Here is a 26042-nt window from a genome sequence, read left to right as displayed (position 1 = left end):
GGAAGGGCAGGGGAAGAGGGGACAGCAAAGGACTGGATGCAAAGCCTGCTTCCTCCCTCTCGGGATGCTAGAGTTGTTTTGCTCAGAGGCTTTAAGCAAGAAAAAAAAAAAAGGACCAGCACGGACCAGTTGTCCTCACCTATTTTCCTGGACCCCAGTGCAGGTTGAGCTGAGCATCGCTTGCAGAGGGGGTGCCGAGCTGAGCATCGCTTGCGGGGGGTGACGGTGCTGGGTAGCCGTGGGGCAGAGCCCGTGAGCCGCTCTTGGAGCTGGGAGAGGCCAGAAACTTTGTCTCAGCAGCCACTTTAAAGGGAGCTTTGGTTTTTCTGCAGAGCCAGTCCCAGCCGCAGTGCCGACCCCTGTGGAGCCAGCGCCGGGTGCTCTCTGAGATTGAGGAGCCCATCTGGGTACTCCCAGGCTTTAAGCATCTTCTGTTTTCACCTGGGGAGTGTATAAGAAATTGCCGGTCAGTTTGTAGGGGCTGTCCAGCCCCTTGTGGTCAGAGGAAAAGGTGTAAAACTCAAGGAAGCACAAATGTATTTCCGAATGGTGATTCTGCGCTAGTGTGTAGCGTGGTGGGGTTTTAATACAGCCCCAGACAGACCAACAGGCGCTGGAGGGAGGCTGGAGCCATCGCAAGCAGTTGTGTGTTGGTGGTTAGCACACAAACAAGATTTAAACCTAGCAAATGACCTGGTTTAAACCCTAAATGTCGTATGGGAGTTGTGTGTCAGCTCCAGCCTGGGAAGGGTGGATATGTCAGCGTGGTACCCTCCTGGGAGGGATGAATTTTGGTCGCTGCCCCTTGAAGAGGTGGAGGCTGGGGACCACAAGGGATCATTTCTTGGATTGCCCCAGCTTGCTCGAACCTCTTGCTGGTGCTCCGAAGCCTGCCGGTTGGATGGCTGGCACGGGAAAATCAATGGCATTAAACTATTTAGGGAGGAGCGAGGGGGAGTGATGCTGCCAGAAATAGCATTGCCCGCTTCCGAGTTGCCGAAAGCAAATGGTCTCTGCTGGTGTCCAGCCTGAGCATGTCCGAGGAGGGGGGCGGTGGTGGTGGTGATGGGGCAGTGCCGAATTACACATCAGCGCTGGACGGTTGTGCCATGCCGGAGGAGAAACCCCCGGGCGGCAGCAGGCTGAGTGACATACGCCAGCAGTCTCGCGCTGCTGGTCCTCAGCCATCCTCGAGATGTCTAAAAATTACAGATGGCAGTTTCCTCGTGTAAAAAGAGCTGCGTGCCGCCCGCGGAAGAGCCTCGTCTGCCTTCCTGGAGACAGAAAGAGATGGATGGCGGGGGGGGGCAGGGGGGAAGACGACGACACACACACCCCCACCGATTAGCAGCCGCTTCTGCGCTCCGCAACGTGATCGCCGATGTTTGCAAATACCGTAAAGTCCAAGCTCCAAGCACACGCGCTGCTGTAAAAGGGCCAATTTTGTGATAGATTTATGAGCTAATTGAGGCGTCGGGCATCATTTCGGTAGAGGGATGGGGCTGACAAGCGCAGCAGTCAGCTGGGGTCAGAGCAAAGCTCCTTCTGGCTCCATAGCTGCTCAGCCAGGACTGCGGAGGATGCTGGGCTGGACCGGTGTGCGTCTTTAAAAATAGAAGGAATGGTGTAAGAAATAAGATGCACGTTGCTCTTTGCCTGCTGGATCTTCCCAGGCTCGGCGATTGTAGCTAGGCTGTTATTCCTGGCTGCGCCTGCCTTCCTCTCCTCCGTAAATTAGTCCCATCCTTATTTCGAGCTCACTCGCACTGCGCTTAAGTGTCCCCCAAAGCACCCTACCTAGCAGGAAGGTTGCTTTGGTATAAATTATTCCGAGTAGCCTGCTTCAGATGAAACGGCGTTGAGGAAATAATGCCGCAAATAAAGAGGAGAAGGGAGGCGATGGCGGTATTAGCAGCTTGATGCCAGCAATTGTGGCAAACTGATAAAAAGGAAGGAAAGAGGAGCTGAAGGAGCTCTCACCCGAAAGAAGAAACATTTCGGGGAGGAGGGGGGAGCCTGACGATGAGGCGGTGGCTTTGATCCCAAAGGGAGGTGCTGGAAGCGCGGGCGCTAACGAAGCCAGGCAGACGGTGGGCGATGAGCGCTGCCGTTGCTGGCTTTTGGGGGTGGGGGAACGGACCGGCAGCAGGGTTTTGGAGGGGGAATCGGGGCAAAGCTGCAGTGCTGGAGGGGAGGAGAGGCCACCGACGGGTCGGCTGGGGTCCGACTGGATGCGTCTAGAAGAGCAGCGCCTCAAAATGCCGTGCTCCGTGCCCGTCCTCTTGCCCAGATGGTTTCCAGAAGCGCTAACCTCTCGCTTGGCACCTCAGCGAAGTGCCTGGGCTCATGCCCAGGCTGGCTTAGCCCACGGCTCCCCGCCGGCTCTGGGGAGCGTGGCTGCCTTCAGGAGCCATCAGGAAGCACCCAGGCTTTCCTGAGGGATTTGGGGGTGCCCCCTTGAGGGAGGAGAGGGACCCTTGGGGACTTGCCGGGTGTGTGTGCCTTGGGTGGGAGGGGAGGACCAGGTGCTTGCTGGAAGAAGCAGCGTTGCTGACATGTTCTTTCTAGCTTCCCGTAAACATCGCTTTGTGTTCCTCCCGTAAGCCATACTGTAGGAGACGGGGGGGAAACTGGGCTCAGGGAGTGAGCTCTGGGGGTGTGTGGCAGCTTGGAGTGGCTGGGGGTAGAATCATGGAATGCGTTGGGTTGGAAGGGACCTCTAAAGGCCATCTAGTCCAACCCCCCTGCAGTGAGCAGGGACATCTTCAACTAGATCAGGTTGCTCAGAGCCTCATCCAGCCCGGCCTGGAGGATGAGGAGGGGGAGGAAGGGCAGGGGCTGGTGGTCCAGGATGTTTGAGCAGCTGAGTGTCCTGAGGCACGTTCTCCTACCCTTCGGAAGGGAAGCCGATTGCTTGCTAAAGGGTTCTCAGGGCCCCATTTGTGCATCTGTTACGTTGACAGGCAAGAATTACCTTTTTATTGTCCATTTATACCGACCCAGCGCAAGCCAGGAGAAAGTAAAATGTAAATCCGCTCTTTCTTTTTTTTTTTTTTTCTTCTCCAGCGTGGAAGGGAAACAGGGAAGGGTTAAGGAAGACCTGGGTGAAAGAGCAAAAGGAAGACCTGCCGCTCCTCCTTTTAGATTGAATCAGGAAGGTCTGGCTCTGTTTTGCCCGGTGATTTGGCTCTGATTTACCCAGTGTGTGATGCCCCCCCCCTCCCCCCATCAGGGGCTCTGCCTTGTCCTTGCGGCTGGGGAAGACCTCGCAGCGGAGGATGCGTAGCACACTCTCATCTCCTAATCTTCAGCGTGGCAGGACAGACTTATTCTCCATCCCCTTCTCTTTTTCACTGCGCGATTTGTGCAAGAGACGGTATTTTTTTCTTTTTTCTTTTTTTTTTTTTTGCATAAACAATAAGACCTTTTCAGTGAGTCTTTGTACATAATGAGAATGAAAGTCAAAGAAGAATAAAGCCTGATGTCGCTCACCTTTAAAGCATCCCTTTGTTTTAACCTCTCAGGGGTGCTGTGACTCCTTGTGCCGGGAATCTGATGTTTGCATGATCGTATAATTACCTTAGCGGGCCTATTAAGTAATGACACACATTGTGGTTTGTGAGTCACCTCGGCGAAGGCACCCTTGGAACGGAGAACTTTTTCTCCCCGGCTTTGCCAAGTATAACAGGAGTTTTGTTATTATTGTTATTGTTAAGTTTCCTGGCTGGAGGGAAGAAGGACAGTCCGAAAGAGCTGCCGTGGAGCCCAGCGTGGTGGGGGTGGGGGGAAATGCAAGGAGGGAACCCAGAAGGCTGACGTGGGAGATGGCTGTGGGATGCTGTCCTCCTGCAATGCTGTAGACCAAGCTGTGCCTGGGTCCTTCCTGCCCCGTCCCGGCAGGCAGATCCTGTCTAAGCTAGATATTTTTGGAGAAGCCGTAAGCTGTAGCATGAAGCCGGAATCAGGGCACGCCCGGAATGCATCAGGTGCCGATGAGACCCATGACCACCCTCTGGGGAGGCCAGAGCGAGCAGCTCCTGCATCTCATGGTCCATCTTGGGAGCCCCAAGATGCTCTGCTGAGACCCCACCTGGAGTACTGCGTCCAGCTCTGGAGTCCTCGGCACAAGAAGGACATGGACCTGTTGGAGAGGGTCCAGCGGAGGGCCACGAAGGTGATCAGAGGGCTGGAGCCCCTCTGCTGTGAGGACAGGCTGAGAGAGTTGGGGGTGTTCAGCCTGGAGAAGAGAAGGCTCCGGGGAGACCTTAGAGCCCCTTCCAGTACCTAAAGGGGGCTACAGGAAGGATGGGGAGGGACTCTTTATCAGGGAGTGTAATGATAGGACGAGGGGTAACGGTTTTAAACTGAAGGAGAGGAGATTTAGATTGGATATCAGGAAGAAATTCTTTCCTGTGAGGGTGGTGGGGCACTGGAACAGGTTGCCCAGAGAAGCTGTGGCTGCCCCATCCCTGGAGGTGTTCAAGGCCAGGCTGGATGGGGCTTTGAGCAGCCTGGTCTGGTGGGAGGTGTCCCTGCCCAGGGCAGGGGAGTGGAACTGGATGATCTTTAAGGTCCCTTCCAACCCAAACCATTCTGTGATTCTATGACGTGTGTTCAGCATGCCTCGGCCCGGGGGAGCAAAGTTTTCTCAGGGCAGTGCTCAGGAGGCCTGGATGCTTCCTGGCTCCTTTTTTTTTTCCTTCTGGATTTACTTCAAATCCTCTTTGCGTCTGTGGCTTCAATCTGACCTGGGTTTCTGATCTCCCGCATCAAAAGCAGTGCCCTGTTCGCAGCCCCTTCCTGCACGCTGCCTCATTTCAGGTGCTCCGGAGCGAGCGGCAAGGGCTGGGCTGTCTGCTGCCAGCAGTGTTTCCCAGACACCCGTCTATTTATTTTTATTTTTTTTTTAAAGCCTTTTCTTTCTCTGTTGCACAGCAACTTCTAACGTGCCCCAGCTCACGCTGGCAGCTCCTGCTCCTCTCTGCCTTGGCAGCTGCTTTTGGGCTGAGAGCGGGGGCGACCGATGCCGAACCCTGATGTCATTTGGAGTCACTTGTCCCCTTGGGAATGGGCTGGCTCAGGATGAGTTACCAAACTCGGTGGCACCGCTTCCCGCATCCCTGGGCGCAGGAGCGGCTGAGGTGCAACGTGCGGAGCTGGCTGTGCTGCTGCGTGGTGATTAAAGCATAAATTCAGGCTGTCCTCGGGGACGGTGGGTTGGGACGTGGAGATGCTTCTCTCCCCGTGCTGGTGGCCGGGCAAGGGGACTGTTTCGAGGCCCCTGAGCTCCGGGCAGTTTCCATACATGCGTGGCCCTGGAGGGGCGACAGCCTGTGCTTTTGTGCAGGAGCAAAGTTATATTCCTGGAGGGTGGCCCGGTGGTTACAGCTGGAAATTATCCTAAGAAGTCCCGGCTCTGCCCTTCTTTGGAAAGGAAACTCCGAAGGGCACGCTCTCTGGCTATGTGTACGTATAGCTCCAAGCGCCGCTGGTTTCTAGACGCTGCTGTTGCACAGATCGCCGCTTGCTTTTCCCATCCTCCGTTATTCCCGTTGCCGGGCTCGGCGGTGTGCTGTTTGCAGAGCAGCGGTGCCGCGGCAGGCGAGCCCGACCGAGCCCAGTGCTTGCCCGCTGGAGAGATACCTCTCCCCGTGGCCCTGCCGGGGGGAAGAGCTTGTCCCAAGGAAGGGAAACGTCCCGCGTTTCCCATCTCTGCCCACGGTCGATGGCAGGCGCGCTCTCAGGTCTGCCCGTGCGTGTTTTCTCTGCCCTCCCGGGGGAGCTGGGGTGCTGGTGGGGGTCGGTGCTGACGTGGGGCTGGTATCGGAGGGTGGTGGGTGGCAGGGGTGATGGGTGCACAGATGTGGCTGCATTATGAGATGCAGAAAGCTCTGCTTGCCTGGCGCTGAGGGGGGCAGAAGAGGTGAAGAAATGAGGTGGTCTCAAAGGGTGACGCCGGAAGAAATTTGGGCATCGGGTTGTTTGTCAGGATGGGTGTTCCCAGCACCGGGACACCTTGCTGTCCATGCCTGCTGCTACCCTGTCGCTGAAATACCTACGTCAGGCCAGCCAGAGCCCTGTTTCTCGCTGCTGCCCCATCAGCACGGCGGCTGCCCCTGGCCGTGCCCCGAAAGCATCCTCGGGGCTGGGGCTCCTGCTCCCCTGGCAGTCTCCGGCTCTCCCGCCTCTCTGTGCCGGAGATGGAGGGCTGATTTCTTTGACATACATTTATATAAATAACAGTGGGGTTGTTTAACAGTTGCTCTTAAAGGAGAGATGAGATAATTTCATGTTTTGATATTCTTCAAGCTGATTCCCCTGGGAGCGGCGCTCTGCGGGAGGGCTACCCCACTGCTGCCACGGGCACCCACCATGGGCTCTCGCCAGCCGTTGGGATGGGGTCCGGGCAGCAGCTTGGCCTTATCCAGGCTCAGTGCGGCTTCTCCCGGGAAGCAGAAGCGATGCTCAGCCTTGGGGGAGCAAGCTCTGCCCCTGGAGCATCACGTGTCAGCCTCGAAAACCCTGTGGTGGCAGAACAAAAGCTGTTTCCCAGACAAAAGGTTGTCTGATGTCTGGTGGCGGAGCATCTCCTGGCCTGAAGCAGCCCTTGGGTATTCGGAGCTGTGTTTATTCCTCCATCAGATCTTTGCAGTCATTCCAAGGGTCTTTGTTGTAGTGTCTCAGCGCTGTGAAGGCCCAAAAAGTAGTTTATTAATGTGGGAATGGGTGATGAGAAAGGAATGCTTCTTGAGGGATGAGCCAAGTGGCCCTGCTTTGGTTGCACCGTGTCTCTCTGTCCCGAACACACTGACGCGTGCGGTGCTGCCTTCCCCTGGCTCTCCTGGATCGGGATGTTTGACACAGACCTTTCACCTGCACCTTTGCTGAGAGTAGGAATAAGTCTGTGCAAGGAGCTTATGCCTGTAAATGTCTGTCTTTTTTTTTATTTTTCTTTTTTCCTTTCTTTTTTTTATTTTTCTTTTTTCCTGTCTTTTTTTTATTTTTCTTTTTTCCTTTCTTTTTTTTATTTTTCTTTTTTCCTTTCTCTTTTTGTCCTTATTATTATTTCTTTCCCAGCTTGCTGAAGTCTCTCCATTACTGGTGTCGTACAAATCTCCCATGCGTGGGATGAAACACTGGCTCTTGCTGGGTACCAGGGATGCTGGGAGCAGTTCTTCCCGGCAGAGCCCCTGCAAACCTGCTGGTGGCGGGGGCTATGGGAGGGTGTGTGTGTGTGTGTGTTTAATCCAACAAACTTTTCCCCAGTAGCGAATGACTCAACTAAAAATAGCTCAGCCTCGCCAGCTGGCTCCCGAAGCCACCGTGCCGCGCAGACCCAGCCGCCGCATTTGGTGCAAGACAGAGGAGCTGGGAGGACTGGGGCGGGGGGCGTTCCAGAGCTGGCCCGAGCGGTGCTTGCCCACCACGGCATCTGTGCCGCTGCAAGGGAAAGCGCGACTGGCGTGAGAGGAAAAGGCCATGAGGATGAATCAGTCACTTTTGCAAGCCCATCTGTCTCTGTTTGGAGGGGCCCTGTGCTGAATTTCTTCTTGGCGCTCTGAGGTTTAGTGCTGTGCTTAGCCATGCTGCACGAGCTCTCCTTCTCCCCTCGAGCAGTGACTGATAATTAGTGGCTCTGGGTGAGCGCGGCTTGGCGGAGATGGGCAGATGGCATTTGATTGTCCTGAAAACCAAGTGCCCTCCAGGACTTGGGAGAGGCAGGTTAACAAGCCAGAGAGAAGGGGCCGCAGGGGATGCGTTTGGAGCATCCCTATGCCCCAGGAAGGATGGAACGGGGCTGAGATGTCCGAGCACACAAGTTCCCAGGGTAACTGGCCAAGCTCGGGGAAGAGACATTCATAGAATCACAGAATGGTTCAGGTTGGAAGGGACCTTAAAGATCACCCAGTTCCAACCCCCTGCCCTGGGCAGGGACACCTCCCACCAGACCAGGCTGCTCAAAGCCCCATCCAGCCTGGCCTTGAACACCTCCAGGGATGGGGCAGCCACAGCTTCTCTGGGCAACCTGTTCCAGTGCCTCACCACCCTCACAGGAAAGAATTTCTTCCTGATATCTCATTTAAATCTCCCCTCTTTCAGTTTAAAACAGTTACCCCTCGTCCTATCATTACACTCCCTGATAAAGGGTCCCTCCCAATCTCTCCTGCAGGCCCCCTTTAGGTACTGGAAGGGGCTCTAAGGTCTCCCCGGAGCCTTCTCTTCTCCAGGCTGAACACCCCCAACTCTCTCAGCCTGTCCTCACAGCAGAGGTGCTCCAGCCCTCTGATCATCTTCATGGCTGTCCTCTGGCCCCATTCCAACAGGTCCATGTCCTTCTTGTGCTGAGGGCTCCAGAGCTGGATGCAGTACGCCAGGTGGGGTCTCACCAGAGCAGAGCAGAGGGGCAGAGTCACCTCCCTCGACCTGCTGGCCACGCTGCTTTTGATGCAGCCCAGGATGTGCACTGTTTCAGCCCGCTGTTCCCTGTGGGCTGGTGAAGTGGAGAAACCCTGTCTGGCTTGGATGCTTGGAGGCAGCATCCTACATATAGCTGTCAGAGGAGTTTTCTCTTGTCCCTGTTGTGCTGTCTCCTTGGTCATTCAGCAGAGAGGAGGGACGCTCGCTCGCGAGGGGCAGCATCAGCATCAGAGCAGCTTCTTGCTCTCAGCAGTTGTCGAAATCATCCCCCTAAATCCCCGGGGAAGGCTGCTGGACCATGGAGGACTCCGGCATCTTTGCTGCTTGTTGCATCCAACACAGACAGGGTTTGTCCATCACGGGCTGAGGCTTTGTGTCCTCTCCAGGAAAGGGTGTCCAACCCCGCTCACCCGGGGCTCATGCCAGCTCTGGAATTCTACACTGCGGTTCCGGACCCTTGTACCGCCTGGGGAAGATCAGCCCCCCGCCGGCCAGCCCAGCCTTAAGCATTTCTGCTTTAACTCTGGGGGTTTTGGTGAAGATTATTCAGATAATGGAAGCAAAAAGCTCACCCAGCGCCTTAAGTGTGGAGTGTAGTTATTATGGTAATACCTAGTTACTTGGCTAAAGACTTGATTGCTGCCATTGTAACACAAACACATACACAGAGAAAAACCCTAAAAGGAATTTCCTCTCTGTGGGTCAGCGGTGCTGCTGGGAACCTGCTTCTCCCTGCAGCTCTTTATGAGTTACTCGTCCGCTAGAAGGGAAAAATGAAGTATGGTGTGCGAGTCCAGGGTCTCCTGCCTGCAGAGGCTGCGTTCCTTCACTGTGATGCGCGGATGGGGTTGGGATAATGGGATGGAGTCGGCTGGCAGTACATTGTTATCTTTCAAGGATGCTGCAGAGGACCAGTGCATGTCTCTTCTGTCACTTGCCCGCTGGTGCCGAGGTCTCGAAAGGCCGTTCTTGGTGGTTTGTGGGGTGGGATGCGGCCCTGGGTTGTGTCCTGTTTCAGCCTGTCTTGACATACAGGCCAGGGGGCAAGAGATGATGTCCAGGGAAGTTGTCAATGCCCCATCCCTGGAGGTGTTCAAGGCCAGGCTGGATGGGGCTTTGAGCAGCCTGGTCTGGTGGGAGGTGTCCCTGCCCAGGGCAGGGGGTTGGAGCTGGGTGGTCTTTAAGGTCCCTTCCAACCCGAACCGTTCCATGATTCTGTGATGCCGACTGTGCTGTCCCTGGTGTGGCATGGCAATCCCAGCGTGGGAGGGGATGGATGGATGCTGGGTGTGATCTCTCTAATGAGATCCCCATTAGATGGGGTGAGCTCTGGCCGTGCATTGTCACAGCTGAGTGGTCCGTGTCCTCAGGTGTCCCCTGGGCTGTGCTGGGAGTATCACACTGCTCCCAGCCAGCGTTTTCCCAGCTGAACATCCACGCTCCAATTCAGTTTGGCTGCTCCCAGTGCCCCGTGGCCATGGTTTTATCTAGATGACTTCTCTGCTGTGGGAGCAAACAGTAAATTTCCTGACTTATTACTTTTAAACCGAAATTTGGGCGATAAGAGCCTCTAGAAACTTCATTTTCTGCTATTGAAAGCCTGCTATGTGTCACAACGGCAGCTGTTCCTTGGCTCTGCTGTATGAAATGCAGCCACACGCACGGTGGCTGTGCAGTGATGTCCTCTGCTCCTGCAGCAGTCGGGTGAGCAGGGGGTGGTGGGGGCTGTCGGGAGCTGGGACCGTGGCTCTGTGCCACCGTCTTGCCGTGTCCCAGCCATGCAACCGGGGATATGGACAGTGAGCATCAGCTGGAGTCACCCATGGGAAACCACATGTGGTACCATGGGGGACGGCTGGACAGGTGGATACACTGTTTTCTTTTTGCCTTTTTTTTTTTTTTTTAAATTATTAATTGTCATTAGCAGAGCTCCAAAGCCATCTCTTGCCCAGCCGTTAAACAGGGAGCTGTGCTGCAAACCTGGGTTTATTCCCATGCAAAGGCTGATTTGCAGCCGGGGGGGTTTGGAGGCACCGATAACGCACCCAAGTCATACGTTATTAAGCAAACCCAGGGCGGAGGAAGGACTGCCAGCCAGCAGCGTGGTTCCAGCTCTGGCGATGGCCCATTCCTGGTGGATGCTGAGCTGAGGTTTCCATGGACAGGATTAGAAAACAACTCCGTGTTTTCAGAACCGGCCACGTGTTGGCTTGCCACGGGTTTCCTTTTTGCGGGAGGCAGGGCTGGCATTTAAACACCAAAAGCTGAAAATTACACGAGCAAATGGGGTAGTTTTTTCTCATTAATTCCGATTGTGTGTAAAAACAAAAACAAAAAAACCCCGGGTTTGTTTTCAATGCCGGGGGGGGGGGACCAAAGGCAAGAAGACGGGCAGATGCCCTGATGTCAGATGCTTCGTACGCGGCGCGTGGCACCCCGCAAGCACCCTCGTTAGTGCGTAGCCTCATCAGCTTTCCTTAACAAAATGTTCTGGCATCCTCCCTTCTCTGCTTGTCACTTCTCCGGAGGGAACGTGGCTCGTTCTGCTGGCAGCGTGAGACCTGTTTGCTTAGGCGGAGGCAGGGCTAATTATTTCTATTTATTTCCTCAAACTTTCTCAGTGTTTCACTTAAGGGCTCTGCTTGAGCTTTTTTTTTTTTTAACTTGTCTCCAAGCCTGGGAGTCACCAGCATCCCTGATGGGAGATGAATTCGTAGGTGTCAGGTGAGCCAGTGTCCGCGTGGATGCCGGACCTGCCCTCGGGATGTGTCCTCGTTTGCTCTTAGTTAATTATCCCAGTGGCTCTGCTGCAGCTGTGCTTGTGGCTGAAACACGGGTTGCTCGTGCCTGTATGCAAGAAAGCCTCCCGTCCTCCCCAAGGGAATGCTCAGGGGAGAAAAAGGGCTGCAGAATAGTTGTTTAAAAGGAACAAAAAAAAAAAAAAAAAAAAAGGCACCCCGAAATCCCAAAGAAAACCTGGCGTGGCTGGATGAGGGTTAGCAGGGGAGGGTTGGAAACGCGCAAACGAAGACGAGAAGGAAAGGCAGACGCGGGGGGAAAATGAGAAACTGTGAAGGTATCCAGGACTGGATTGAAAAAGTAAGTAATTAATGCCTTTAAAAAAAAAAAAATAAGTCGCATGGGTAAGCAAAGTAGTGGAGTGAAGAATATGTTTATAGCTTTCAGTGTGAGCAGCCGAACTTCTCGTCAACGTGCTGATTAATTTGCCGAGGCTTTTAATGGCCGTTGCCTTTTTTTTTTTTTCTTTCTGCAGAGCTTGCCAAGGGGTGAGTACCCCTTGGGCCGGGCCGCTTGAAATTTGGGGGGTGACTTTAGGCCCTGTGTATTTGCGGTGCAGCACCGCAGACCCGAAGGAGATGGGATGCTTCCCCGGCCGCGCCATCCATCCTTTCCCTGCGGTGTGGGGATGTCAGGCTTATTTTGGCTAGCGTGAGGGCCCACGGTCTGTTTTGTCTGCTCAGTTACTCTTGTGGTTTTTGTTTTTTTGGTTTGTTTTTTTTTTTTTTTCTTTTTTTCTTATATCTAATTTATTGTTGCTTCCGGTGTGGCGATTTCCCTGCCTTTCTCCCAGCTGCTGTGCTCGGCTCTGCTGCTCTTGCCTCCTAGTCTGGAGGAGGAAGACAACACCTGGGGAAGGGGTTAAGATGACTGATGCGCTTAATTTTCTGCATTGTTGACATATATTGGGGGGGTTTAAAGCCGCCTTTGCCTTGCTGGGTTGTTCCCCCTCCCCAGGTCAGGGGTGTAGTTAGGAAGGGGGTGACAGCCCTGGTGCGAAGCGCCTGCTGCCTTGCCCTCTTCTCTCATCCCATCTTTCATCTCCATCGTGGGCAAACGCTGGGGGTGGAATTTCAGGGGCAAAGCCCTTCCCGCAGCAATAACGCGCTGAACGGAGCTTCTCCAACAGGTGAATAAAGCGTTTCACCACGGCAAGGCTTCGGGTGTATTCTCAGCCGCAAGCATCTCCTGCCTGTACGGCGTCATCTATTTTGCTTCGCCAAGGAGCGTTGCTCGACGTGGTGTTTCTGGCAGCGTTCCTGTGCCTTTCCCTCCCATGTGCAGCTCCGGAGTTAAGGCCGCGCTGATATTTCCACATTCAGCCTTCGAAGCTGCTGCCCATCTCTGCCAGGCTGCCATCCTGCAAGCGAGGGGCTGGAGGGGGCACCCGGACGCTCCGGCCGGGGATGCTCCAGTGCTGTGCCCCCCTGGGAGGCGGCATGCGAGGGCACTGCACCGTCTGCCCCAACCTGCCCTTGGAGGCAGCCGAGCGCGGGCGGCGCTTGGCATCGTCCAGCTTTTTGGCGAGTGCGTGGCTGCCTCTGCTGGGCTGGGTGGGGAGAGCTGGGCTGGGGGTTACTGGGTTGCGCTCCCGGCTGTGCCGTGCCAGCTCCTTTTATTCTTCCCAATCCCCTGCGAAAGTGGAAAAAAAAACCAACCCAACCAACAAAAAAAAAAACAATAGAGGGGAAAAAAAAGAACAAAAGAAAATAAAAGGCAAAAGCAGTGCAAGGGCGGCTTGATCCAGGTCTCTGAAACCTCCTCTTTTCCCAACTGCGAGACAGTGTGGGGACTCATCACCTTGTGGTCCAGCCGCAGGGAGCTGCGGGGATCCCAGGGAGGGCTGGCTGCTGCGGGGTCAGAGAGCTGCGGGTCCAAGAGGTGCCCAGCTCAGGGAGGAGGAGGAGGAAAGCAGTGAGGCAGGAGGTGCTACCCCTTCCCCTAGCCTCGGGGGTCTAGCGTTGTGTGCCCTGTGCCTGGTTTGGGAGGGTCTAGCCCAAAAAAACCAGGAGAAACGGGATTTTCACTTGGTGCGGGTGGAAGGGTGGGAATTGAGGAGTAAACGGAGCAAAGTCCTGAGCCTTCCCTCTTTGTCTTGTGCCCCTCCAGAGTGATGAGCTACAACAGCGCCAAAGATGCTGGGATTCGGCACGTGCTCCGTCAGCGCCCCGGTGCCGGGCAGGGGGGCTGAGCTGGATGCTGCTTCCCCCCGTTATGTCCTGGCCCTGCCCGAGGAGGAGACGTGGCGCAAGCACCGGCTGGGCCTGATGCAAACCACCCAGTCCTGCAACCTGCTGGAGCCTGAGAGCCTGGCCGAGGCCCTGGTCTCGCGCGCCGCCAGCTTCGATGCCCTCTACGAGCCCCGGTCCCGGGATGCCGATGCCAGCACGGAGATGGGCAGCGCCTTCGACCTGGGGCTCGGCCAGTACGTCCCTGTGAGCCCGGACGTTATCAAGCGCCGGCGGGGGGGGCTGATCGAGCAGAGGGACATCATCAAGGCGCACGAGGCGCACAAGATGCAGAGCACGCCGCAGGCGCGGAGGAAGGAGTGGGAGTAAGTACCGGCGAGCCCCCAGCCCAGGTGGGCAGCTGGGAGGAGCGGGAGCGTTCCCAGTCCTCTACAGGGCTGGTGGGGGGTGGGTAGGGGGTGTCATGTTGGCATCACCCCCATGGAGCAGCCAACACCAGCCGTGCTCCATCTCCTGGCGCCCCTGAGCCGGGCTGCTTTTCGCTGTCGCGTTTGTTTTCCAGGGAGGATTTTTAAAGGCAGGGAACAACTTGAAGCAGAGGGAATTAGATGTTTTGTTTTGCTTTGTTTTTTTCCCCTTACCCTGCCAAACGTCTTCTGGGTCCTTTCCTCTCCCTGCGCTCTTGAAGCTGATGATGGGGTGTATGGTCCTGCCTCCAGCAGCTGGGACCTTGTGCCCATCCTTCCCTGCCGTGGGGCTTGGCACATCCCGCAGGTCCTGCAGGGCTTGGGCTGCTCTGAGCCGGCTGGACCACGGTCTTTTTCTGATGGGCTGAGATTGCGGGGGGTTGTGCGAGAGATGGAGAGAGATATTGGGTGTGCCCTGCGTGGGAGGCAAGCGTTTGTCAGCCGAAACGGTCAGGGGCGCCTCTCTCGGCCCTGAGTCGGAAGGGTGGCATCCGATGGGAACGGTGCGAAGGGGCCTCTGAGGATGAGGAGGTTCCCTGAATTGTGTGTGGGGTGGTTAGCGGGATGGAAAGACTGGCAAAAGCAAACTTGGAAGTCCTCAAAGACGGTTCCCTTTGGCTGTAGCAGGGCCTTTGGATGCGTTTGGGGTCATCGCCTTCTGCTTTCGCTGTGGCCTGAGCCCTGCTGCAAGGGGATTTGTATTTAATCCAAAGAAGTGGCCGAATCCCTCTGAATCAGAGCAAGCTGGAGGAGTTAACGAACCTGGGAGAGTGGAAGAGAACTGCTTGGCAGAGCTAGAACCACTTATTTTACTTATTATTTTCCTTTAATTAATATCTTCCCATAGTTTGCCTTGGTGCTGTGAAAGAAACCCAGCGCCAGGTCCTGGATTATTCTCTGTCCCCCGGCATTTGCTGCACAAACTGCATTTAAATTATAAGGTTCCCTCCCCCCACCCCCCCGCCACCCTCCTTGTGTCTACTCAGCAAAATTGCCTGGAATAAGCTGCTGCGGAACATCCTGCTCCGATACTGCTGGGCCAGAGCAGCTCCCTGCCTTGGGCACTTTATTTGGGGAATAATCAATGTATTATAAAACACTGGGGTAGCGAAGGAGGTGGGAGCCCCTCAATTAATTAGCCGTGGCGCGTTGCTCTGGTGAGATCCAGGTCAGTGCTCCGCTTGCTTGAAGCGGGTAGGGTTTCGGTGGGATGCTTTGCACGATAAAATCGCTTGTGATAACGCTGAGGCTGCTCCTGCCTTTTTTTTCTTTTTTTTGGAGGGCAGCCCATCAGCGAGGCGGGCTTTCCCTGGCCCTTTCGGCTCAGCCCTCATCCCTTTGCGCCCAGGGAACCTCCTGGCCGGTGACTCAGGCAGCCCCGCGCAGGGGAAATAAATTGACATATGGGCTCGGCAAGCGCTCGGTGCCTTGTTATCTTTCGCGACCCACCCGGGGATGCCAGATGAATAAATCATGGCCGGGCAGGAAGCAGAGGGATGGCCTCGTTAATTGTCAGCTGGCGGAGCGAGTTCTTAGAACGCCTGCTTGCTAATTAACTGCCTGGATGACTACAGCTCTATTTCATGGTAGGGAGATGAATTCCTGCTTTTACCATGCAGGAAGTGCCCTTTTTGGCACCCTGGACTTTTCCATTTAGCAGTAACTCAAACACAAAGCCTAATATTTCTGTCTTTAATGCGATGGGAATACACAGGCGGCCGCCATCCCAACCTCTCCCTGTTTAATTGGGTGTTTCCCCAGACTGGTAGGGTCCAGTTTCTGCATTTGTTTGGTTTTGGTATTTCATAGAATCATAGAATGGTTCGGGATGGAAGGGACCTTAAAGATCACCCAGTTCCAGCTCCCTGCCCTGGGCAGGGACACCTCCCACCAGACCAGGCTGCTCAAAGCCCCATCCAGCCTGGCCTTGAACACCTCCAGGGATGGGGCAGCCACAGCTTCTCTGGGCAACCTGTTCCAGTGCCTCACCACCCTCACAGGAAAGAATTTCTTCCTGATATCCAATCTAAATCTCCTCTCCTTCAGTTTGAAATGGTTAGCCTTTGTCTTATCGCTCCAGTCCCTGATAGAGTCCCTTCCCATCCTTCCTGTAGCCCCCTTTAGGTACTGGAAGGGGCTCTAAGGTCTCCCTGGAGCCTTCTCTTCTCCAGGCTGAACACCCCCAACTCTCTCAGCCTGTCCTCACAGCAGAGGTGCAACCCTCATGTCCCACCAAGGACCAGAGAACCCCACTGCCCGTCTCTGCCAGGTCCCTTCCTGGGGAGCCGGAGATCTTGGCGTGGCAGGCTGAGCCCCAGAGGGCTGGATCTGTGCCTCTCCTAGAGTTAGGTACCCTGAAACCCTTCGGCCTCTAAAAACTACATGCCAGAGGCTCCTGCTTTAACATCAGAGACATAAACCGCTGATGTTTCCCCAAAAACTTTGGCAAAGTCCGGGTCAGCGTGCAGAGCAGGTAACCCCGGTGCCGTGGATGCTCCCTGGCAGTAGATGTATAGCATATGGGGGAGAAAGAGCAAATGGACTTCCTCATCTATAATTTTTTTTAGTAGTAACGTGATTTCCCCGTGACTCAATTTTCAGAAGGGCCCATCTTGTGGGCGGGCATGGGTTGAACCGCCCTAGGGGCTTTTCACCTGCGGGGTCTGATGCTAACTCTCCGCCACCGAGCACGGAGCTCAGGCGTGGGTGGGGGTGGCATTTTCCTGCCACCCCGGCGTGGCGGTAGGCATTGGACGGAACACGAGGTGCCTGGGGAAAAGGTTTTTCCGCTTGGCTTTGAGCCGTGGCAGACCCTGGAGGATGGTTGGCTTGCCTGCGGGGTCAGGGCAGGCCCAGAGTTTAACTGATTATTTATTTGGTTTTTTTTTGCCTTGCTGCCAAAACTTGATGGGCGAAGCCAGGGTGGTTCAGCTAGCGCTTCTGGGGAGTTTTTAGTTAAACGTTGTGCTCTGAGTGCCGTCTGTCTTGTCAGAAACGCGTATCGGGGTTAATTCGTACGCGGCCGGCCGCTGCTCAGCATCCATCGCCTTGGTCGGGGCTCCAGGAGGGACTGGGTAGCTGCTGGAGATCCCCTGGGGCTCCTGCTAGCCCACCCGTGGCCGGGTGGCGTGCGGTGGGGTGGCCACGGGGGGCGAGCGCTGTGTGTGCGCGCGCCTCTCCTCTGCCGTGTGACAGAGCTCCGCTCCCCTGGAGCGGCTTCGTCTTCGCAGACGCGGCGTCCCTGGTGTGCAGGCAGACGTTGTGAGCAGCCGCTCTGGCGCTGGGTTGCGCCGAGGGGAGAGAAGACAAGCAAAGGCTTTTTCTTGCTCGCCAGTGTCAGCGTCGGCAGGTCCAACCCCTGCTAGGCCTCCATCTCTGTTGCCCTTTGCCAGCAGGAAAAAAACCCACAAGTGAAACGTTCTTGACCCCTTTATAAAGTGAAATAAGAACAGGAGGGGGGAAAACGCTTTTTTCCCCATTTCTTAACGGGAAAATGCATTTTTCCCCATTTCTTAATGGGGAAACTGAGGCAGGGAGCAGAAAGTACCATCTGCCATGTGTTTTTCAAGGGTGCGTGGGGCAGTGGCTCTACGGGAGGCTTGACTTTACGGTGAGGGGGTGCGTGTACCCGCCTACCCTGTTCTTGTGTAGGGGACTTAAGCCCAAGGCAGACACCAATCCCTGTTTTCCAGTGTCCCGGCCTGACGTCCTACCTCGCTTCCCACTGTTCACTTGTTAGGGTCGGGGATGGAGATATTTGCTGCGCTTCAGCAAGGCTTTGACCTCCTGCGTGGAGAGGTGGTGGTTGAATCACTGGCGTCTTTGGCACGCACACCTGGCAGCATCGTTTGGTCTACACCTGGCTGAAATAGAGAGAGAGAGCTCCAAAAAAAAGCTCCTTGTCAAAATAAGCAAATGGGGAACCTCCTGCGGCTTCTCCAGGCTGAGCAGCCGCTTCCTTAGCTGATGGTAAGGACAGGCAGAGCCACCCGGGGAACATCCCAGAAAGGCCTCAAGCTGAATTTGCAGCAGACAGGAGCCAAGCCTGCCTTGCATGGCTTAAAACCAGGTGCACATGGATATTGGTTGAGTTTAGCCTGTGCAATTTGGGGAATGCGAGCTGTGCCCTTGTTTCGGAATGGTATTTGCCGTAAGGATGCATGGAAAAGCCCAATTCCCGGGTGTTGGCCAGGGAGTGCGGAAGCAGGGGAGACCGCAGGGAAAGCAACTGAGTCTGGGGACAGTTTGGAGGTGACAGCGTGGAGGTGCGATGCTGTCATTCAGCATTGGAGTACCTGGGCGATGGGTGGCAGGGTTTAGCAATACATTCCGCCTGCGGTACAGGGCGGCGCTCCGAAAGGATAGGGTCATTAAAAGCCATCTCCCGTCTTGTAGCGTCTTGGAGTTAATGGCTTTGATGCTAGAAGCTTACTAGCTCTCCCTTGCATGGTATGAGCTGCAATGAGATCCCCTATGAGCTGCAGGGAGATCCCCGTAACCCCTCTGGAAGTCCGTGGGGTGGCAGGACAGCAGGAGGGCTTTCTGCTGCTTGCTCAGATGGGTGTCTTCGGCGCAGACCACGGGGAGCCTTTTGGGCTGGAGCGTAACGTTACTGCAGCTCTGCCTTTGCGTGGTTTTATTGGAAGAAGTAAGAGAACAGAAGAAACTGTGAAAACGCACAGGGTGTTGCTGACAGATCTTGGTGGCTCTTTGCGACTTGGCAGTCTGTCTGGTTATGTGCACACTCTGCATCCCAGATTACAAATGAAGCTGACTTTTTTTTTTAATTTTATTTTTAATCCTTCCTTTTTTTTTTTTTTTTTTTTCTTCTTCCCGTGATGCTGAACGAAACAAAGGGCCCCCTTGGTGCGTGCTGGGCTGCCAGCTCCATTGCTGCTTCCCAGCATATTCCCCGGCGTGTTGGACCATCTGGGTTTAATTTGGCTGCGGTGATGGAGAGGGCAGGAGCACGCACGGGGCAGCATTGCCGCTCGCTCCTCGGTGCTGGCCACGGCTACTTGGGAAATGCCCCCAGGCTGGGGCGTTTGGCAGCGGCGCGGCCCTGGCTGGACCAGCGCCCATCGCCCTGGCCCTCCTTGGGTCTGTAGGGAAGGGAGAAGCCCCGGGGTGGCTCTGAGTTGCCGTCACCGACGTCGGTAGCTCTGCGGCGGGGTTTTGCGAGAAGCGTTGGACGCAGTGGGTGTTGCGGCTGTGCTGTGAGCAGCATCCCTGCTCCCCACTCTGTGCTGCAACTCCTGCCCCCCACCACAGTGGGCTCCGCAGGGCCGGGGAGGGGGGTGCTCGGTGCTGTCCTGCCGCAGCCTGGGGCTGGGGGCGAGGGGCTGGAGGAGGGCACAGGCTCTTGGCTGCACATCAGTGTTGGGAGGGACCTACGAAACAGCAGCCTTGGGTGCTGCTGGGGAAGAGAGAAGCTGCTCTGGCATCCCTTCCTGGTCTTGGATCTGGCACCAGTGTCCAGCACCTGTCACCCCTCCCCATCCCTGCCCCTGCCCTGGGATGTAGATGACTTTCCTCCTCCAGCCCCTCTGCAGTGTCAATTGCTGTCAGAGGGAGCTTAGCCACGTCCTTCTCCACCGTGGGCTCCTGTTCGGGTGTCTGCTGCCGTGTGTCAGGGAGCTTGGCAGGAAGGATGGGGGGACTCTATCAGGGAATGTAATGACAGGACACAGGGTAACGGTTTCAAACTGAAGGAGGGGAGATTTAGATTAAATATTAGGAAGAAAATCTTTCCTGTGAGGGTGGTGAGGCACTGGGACAGGTTGCCCAGAGAAGCTGTGGCTGCCCCATCCCTGGAGGTGTTCAAGGCCAGGCTGGATGGGGCTTTGAGCAGCCTGGTCTGGTGGGAGGTGTCCCTGCCCAGGGCAGGGAGCTGGAACTGGGTGATCTTTAAGGTCCCTTCCATCCCGAACCATTCGATGATTCTGTGAAGGCTGGGGCAGTGCAGACAGCTGGCAGGAGCTGCGGGGGCTCTGCAGGCGAAAGCCCTGAGATGTTGGCGACAGGCAAAGCCAGGCTCCTGTACCTTGGGCATCCTTCATGGAGATGCATGCATGCTTCCTATGCAAGTTTTTTGCAACCCAGAGCAAAGCAATTAACCTCTCTGAGAGCGTAACAAGCACCTCTCAGGTAAGATGACTCTCCTTGCTTCTGTTTTGCCCTGCAAGAGGTGGTGGAAAGGGCCACGGATGTGCTAAATCTGTGGGCAATGAAATATGGCTTTTATTATGGTAAATTAGCCCTCAGCAGCAGAGGAACGTATCTCCCAGAGGTATCCACCCTGGACCTCCCTGTGCTCTCCTCCCTTTCCTTTAGTGCAGACTGAGGTTTTGATGCATAGGGAAGAGATTTTCTGACTCGGGATGAACTGGAGTGCTGCTGAATGTCCTAGCAACAGCATGGAAATAGCAGCATCTTTCCCTGAACTGCCGCAAAGTCTGGGTTTCTGGCACACCCTGGAGGAAGAAGAATTCCCTTTCTAAGTTAATTCTGGTGACTTTACAAAGAGCTGCCAGGAAGGTGGGCAGTTACTGTTGGTCCCAGCCTTCCTGCACGGCGGAGGCCGCTCTTCCAGGGAGCTGGGCTCATTAGGAGATCGTTGTTGAACAAGGATAAGGTGGTTCCTGGTAGATGACTCCGCTTAGGAGCTTCTGCTTCGCGTTTTGTGACTGCACCCTGGCATGTCTTGTTCCTGCTTCCCTTGCTGTAGTCTCAGCAGCAGCTGGAAAGCTGTTGGAAAGCTTCGCTAGCGCATCTCAGGGCTGCATTGAAGTCTTGCACTGTGCTGGGCTGTGCTTCCCAGGAACCAGCCTTTGGAGAGAGCTTCCCCCTTGGCCTGGGGCTGGCCAGGGCTCAGAAGTGAAAAATTGCTGGGAGGTGGAGAGGTGGCAAGGGACGTCTGGAGGTCACCTGGCCCATTGCCCTACTCAAGGAGGGTCACCTAGAGCAGGCTGCCCAGGACCACGTCCAGGCAGGTTTTGAGTATCTCCAAGGATGGAGACTCCACAACTTCTTTGGGCAACCTGTCCTGAATACTCAGTCCCTCTCACAGTCAAAAAGTCTATTCCTGCATATAAACGGAGCTTCTTTTATTGCAGTTTGTGCCCATTTGCATCTTGTCCCGTCTGTGGGTGCTGCAGAGAAGAGCCTGGCTCTGCTTTTACTCCCCATTGTCAGGTATTTGTATGCGTTAATGAGACCTCCCCTCAGCCTCTTCCAACTGGGCTGAGGAGCCCCACTTCTGCCAAGCATCTCTTTGTACGGCCGATGCTCCACTCCTTTAGCCACCTTTGCTGAAGTTGCTCCAGTAAGTCCTTGCGTCTCCTGTCCTGGGGAGCCCAGCGCTGGGCACAGCACTCTGGAGGTGTCTCACTGGGGCTTGAGCAGAGGGGAAGGGTCATCTCCTCCACCTGCTGGTAACGCTTTGTGTAATGCAGCCCAGGAGGCCTTTCCTGGAAGAGCACACTGCTGGCTCATGGTCAACTTGGTGTCCACCATGTCCCTCAGGGCTTGCTTTGCCAAGCTGCTTCCCAGCCCAGCATGCCCTGGGATGTCCCTCCCCAAGTGCAGGACTTGGCATTTCCCTGGATTGAACTTCATGCTGTTCCTCTGCCTGTTTCTCCAGGCTATCGGAGTCCCTCTGGGTGGCAGCACAACCCTCTGCTTTCACCAGTCCTGGTTTTATCTCATCTCACCGTACTGAGCTCTGCAAGCGTGATTCAGTGCGGCGCGCACGCAGTGAAACTCCGGGTATTCGATACCCTCGTCCTCTCCCTCCCTTGGAATAATCCCATCTGTTCCCCTCTCCCAGGCAGCCCCCACCTGTCCCTGTGTGATTCGGATGGCCAGGAGGTGTTTGTGGGAGAGGTGCTTTCCAGCCTCTCAAGTACATATGATTCACGTTATTTTCTATTCACAGCTTCTAAGATGTAGTACAACCCGCCCCCCCCATCCATGTATATTTAAGAGATGACAGGATAATAAAATAATTTAGGGTGGAGGGGACCTCAGGTGGTATCTAGCCCCATCAGATGATAACTTTTAATTTAACTCTACGTTTTCCATTTTAAAATGTGTCTTGAGCCTGTTTTATGTTTCAAAACATAGACGTCGTCTTGTTGCGCGCTCCCCCAGCTGACACTTTCAAACCACATAGTTTTCAAACTTGGGAAAGGTTTTTGAGCGTTTGGTGGAAACGTTTGGTGCGCAACCGGTCCCCGGAAAGACTTGCTCCTTGCAGACTTACCTGTACCATGGAAATGGCACTGACACCTGACTGTGCACGAACGAACGCCACCGATGGTGAAGTTTCCAGTCTGTTGACGTGTGGGACACGACCTCAGTTCGGCTGCCTCTGAAGGGTTACAGCCTTTCCTTCTGCACTTGCCCGTTGGTCCTCTCCAGTTCCAAAGGCGTTTGCTGCCTTTGCGCACGACGAACATTAATCCCTGGCTTGGACCACTCACGCTACATGTGAGCTAAAAAAAACCAAAACCCAAAAAATCGATATGAGAAGTCAGAAAGGTACCTGAAGTTGTACTACAGCAGCTTCCAGATGTGGCTCTTGATTTCCCAAGGTGGCCGTCCAGAGATCTTGCCTAGAAAAGCAGAGAGGAGAGGTGTGTTTCTTGTCTCTGCTTACCTTTCGTGTGCTCAGTGGGAAAGTCCGCTGGGCTCCTTCACGTTACGGGTGCATGGGTCACCCAAAACACGTTAACGTTTCTGTTGCTTGGCTGGTTTTGGGCTGGTGCTATGCACACCAGCGAGGCTCTCGCTCTTCACCTGGGAGAAACATGCTGGCACTCGTCCCCAGCCCCGGGGGACCACGATGCCGAAGGAGATTGGCGTGGCATGGTCCTTCCCAAAACACACCCGAAAGAGCCGGCGCTGTGGCTCGTCTTTCACGGGTAACGCTAACCAGCTGCCTGCGGGTTGCTTGATATGAAGGGGCTCTCCTGCACTCTCGGGGTGCACCACCGCCGTGGATGACGCTGTAACGAAACACCCATCGTCTTCGTGAGCTCTGATACAAACCACGAGTCCTTTTTTTTCTCATCAGAGGAGCTTCACGGGGGTCACTTTTTTCCCCCCGCTGCAGCTCATGAGATGGTAAAAGGGCAGCTAACGTGCTGTAACTGTCCTCTCCACGTGTTTACTTGGGTGGAAATAAGCCTTAAAAATTCTTCAATGAACTTTTTCCCATTGAGGAATCGCGCTCAGCCGTGCTTTCCCCAGGGATGGGCGAGGGTGTTTGCCTTCGCAGAGGCTGTCGAGCTGATGACTGCCTGTCACTGCGGCAAGGGGGACGGGTTTTTTTTTCGCACCTCCCAGCACGGAGTAGCTTTCGGAGAGAGGGTTTTGCTCTTTGGCCTTTTCTCTTTCACAGGTTTGGAAGATGGAAGCAGCATCTCCTTCCTGGCTGCGGGCCAGGGACAGGGCTTCTCTGGCTGCCTTGAGCATCAGCTGCTCAGCGTAAGTTCAGGCGTGCTGGAAAGAATTTTCCATCTTCTCCTGGCTCCTGTCCTGACAATGTAATTTTATTGAAGGCGCCCTGTTTGCTAGCAGGTCGCTTCTGAGAAAGCTGGGCCTGTGAGTTTGGCTTCATGAGACAGGGGAGCGGAGACGGTGGGTTTCTGGTCCAGCTTTCTTTTTGACTGACGGGGATATTTGCAGCCCAAAGGCAGGAGGCTCCCTCCGTCATCCCGCTCGCTGGTACCGTGGTTGCTGTGTTTGTCTGACTTGAGCCTTGCAGGGCAGGCAGAGGATCAGAGAAAGCACGGGATGGTCCTCGGGCACGGACCTGCCTTTTGTGGGGGCGAGGAGAAGATCTAAGGAGGAGAAAATCTCCCACTGGCTTTGGCAGGAGCTGTCACTGCTGCACCAGGGGGGTCACGAGGATGCTGATGGGGAAAGCGAGGGATTTCTTCTGCTTCAGGTAGTGCAGAGGTTGAAAAAATGCTTTGAAAGAAAATCCATTTCCAACCCTTTGGCAGGCTGGAAATAAGCTTTCTCCTGTTGACTGTCTACGGCTGGCCCTGGGGATGTCTTTTTCTGAGCTCAGTCTCCTTGTTCCCACGCACACGTAAAGCTTGGCAGCTCGGTGTTTGGCTGTGACAGGATCTGCCCCCTCGAGCCCCGCACTTGCAGGGCCTTGGTGGCAAGAAGGGCAATATCCCCCCGGTCCGTGCCCCTTCCCTCCCTCCTGTCCTTGGTCTCCTCTTATCCACACTGCCCAGTCCCGATCCTTTCAGCATGGTCACTCTCAAATACCCAATTTCCCTCATTTTTTTTTTTTTTTTTCCCCGTTGGATCCTCTCGGGTCAGCCTCTCTGGAAGTGCAACACCCAAAACTGGACCCATCTGAAACGGAGGAGGATGGAGGGGTTATATCTCACCTCCTGCTGCCAGGTCAGTTAGTGCAGGGCTGGGGTGCTCTGCAGCTCGGCCGAGGAGAGAGGTTGTGCGGGGCGATTTGGGGCTTGGAAGCGGGGATGGAAATTCGCTTCAACCTGACGGAAAAAGCAGGGGCAGGCGGATGGCTGTTCTCGGGGAGGTGGGATTGCTGTGCGCGCCTGCCCGGAGCAGCCAGGATGCGGCGGCGAATGCTAATTAGAGCCCGACTCGCAAGGCTAAATAAAGCAGCAGGGCACTCCAGGCAATTTATTAATGGGTGATTATTTCAGGCCTCTTCAGCTGAGCCACGGAGCCTCCCAGTCTAAGGCAGTTAGCCCAAGGAGCACCGCGGTTGATGGAAACACTCGGCATGGGGTATTTCGGTAGGAAATAGGACAGTGGTCAGCGGCGGCCCAGGGGATGCTTCCCTCCCGCATGGCATCGCTGTGGCCAGCATCGGGGCAAAGCTCTGCTTGTCCCTTGGCTGCGATGGTCTCGGGGGGGGATGGAGTCTCCCCTGCCTCTGCCTGAGCTGGTAGCAATCCCCTTGTGCTTGTTCGGTGGTGTTTGCAGCTGCAAAGGGGGCTGTTGGTTTTGGTTTGGGCTTTTTGGAGAGTACAGAGACCCGAGCAGCCTGTGGGGAGGTGGGTAAGTGGAAGCACCGAACTTCATGGTGGCAGAGTGAGACGAAGCACCAAAACCAACTCACGAGGGGTTTGCAGGGCTGGATGCACAGCCCTGCTGCATCCCCATAAACACGCAGGACGGGAGGTTTCTTGGCTGTCCTTTAAACCTCTCCCAGCTCTTTCAGCCTGCGATCATGTGGTTGCTGAATCCCCCTTTGATTCAAGATGCAGCAGCATCCTTCTATTTTATCGGTAGCTCTGATGTATGAGCTGCTCCAATCCTGCAGCCACCCAGTGTGGGGGAACATCCAACTTCAAGGCTCCGCGGTGCATTTGGGCACTTTTGGTGGCTTCAAGACGTATGTGAGGAGTTTAGCTTGGGGTGCTTGTGATCCCAGGGCACTTTGGGCAGTGTTGAGCCCCAGGGCTCAGGGGCCACCTGAGCTGGGCTGTGGCACCAGCATCTCGACATGCCTGGCCTGCCCTGAGGAGCGCTTGGGGAGGGCACAAGAAGCAGGTTACACACAGCACCTGATCCCTGTTCTGACATCCCGCATGACTTGTGGAGACACTTTTAGCATGTCTCTCCTTTGCTTGCACAGATGGATGTCACAACAGACCAGCCGCTGGGGAGCATCTGCACGTGCACAGCAAGGGGAGGAGGAAAAGGGATGGAGGAGGGTTTTCCTCCAGGCTCTGCCCAGAGCTCCCTGGAAAAAAATGTGGCTAATGCACGTAATCAGCTCTGGCATCTCACCCCTAGAGAAGCTGGGGACTGGTGGGTCCTGCTGGAGTGTGGTGGGACATTGTGGGTTTGGGAACCTTGAGCAGGACTCGCTGGGAACCTCACTCATGTCTATGGGGCATTTTGCTTAAAAAAACGTGGCCAAAGATGCTCTGGGCTGGGTTCTCTTTAGGCGAACGCTTGCGGAGAGGTTAGGAAAAGGGAGCTTCGGGGTGGAAACGCAAGGTGTGTCTTGTGCCATCTTGTGTCTCGGGAAGGGCTGCAGGGGTGAAGGCTGGGTGAGAGCTGCTGTGGCTCTGCACCTCCATCACCCGCGCTCCCGCCTGCGAGATCTTGTTGGAGGGGAGACACAGTGACCAAAAACCCCATTCCCAAGAGGTTATTCCTC

At 55.3% G+C, this 26042-nt stretch overlaps 1 protein-coding gene across 3 annotated transcripts in view; it reads left to right on the top strand.

Annotated features, from left to right (window-relative positions):
- Positions 1–26042, top strand: part of CACNA1E (calcium voltage-gated channel subunit alpha1 E) — a 148172-nt gene that overhangs the window by 14416 nt on the left and 107714 nt on the right. For all 3 annotated transcript variants that reach the window (XM_063344829.1, XM_063344828.1, XM_063344827.1), the window contains exon 2: positions 13327–13771. In XM_063344829.1, coding sequence (XP_063200899.1) covers positions 13353–13771 — 419 coding nt within the window. In that variant the 5' untranslated portion in view covers positions 13327–13352. The remainder of the gene's footprint in view (positions 1–13326; positions 13772–26042) is intronic.

This window comes from Chroicocephalus ridibundus, chromosome 8 (assembly GCF_963924245.1).
Source record: "Chroicocephalus ridibundus chromosome 8, bChrRid1.1, whole genome shotgun sequence".
NCBI classification, from domain to species: domain Eukaryota; kingdom Metazoa; phylum Chordata; class Aves; order Charadriiformes; family Laridae; genus Chroicocephalus; species Chroicocephalus ridibundus.
The sequence above is the reverse complement of the archived record's forward strand: the minus strand, read 5'-3'. Positions and strand labels throughout refer to the sequence as shown.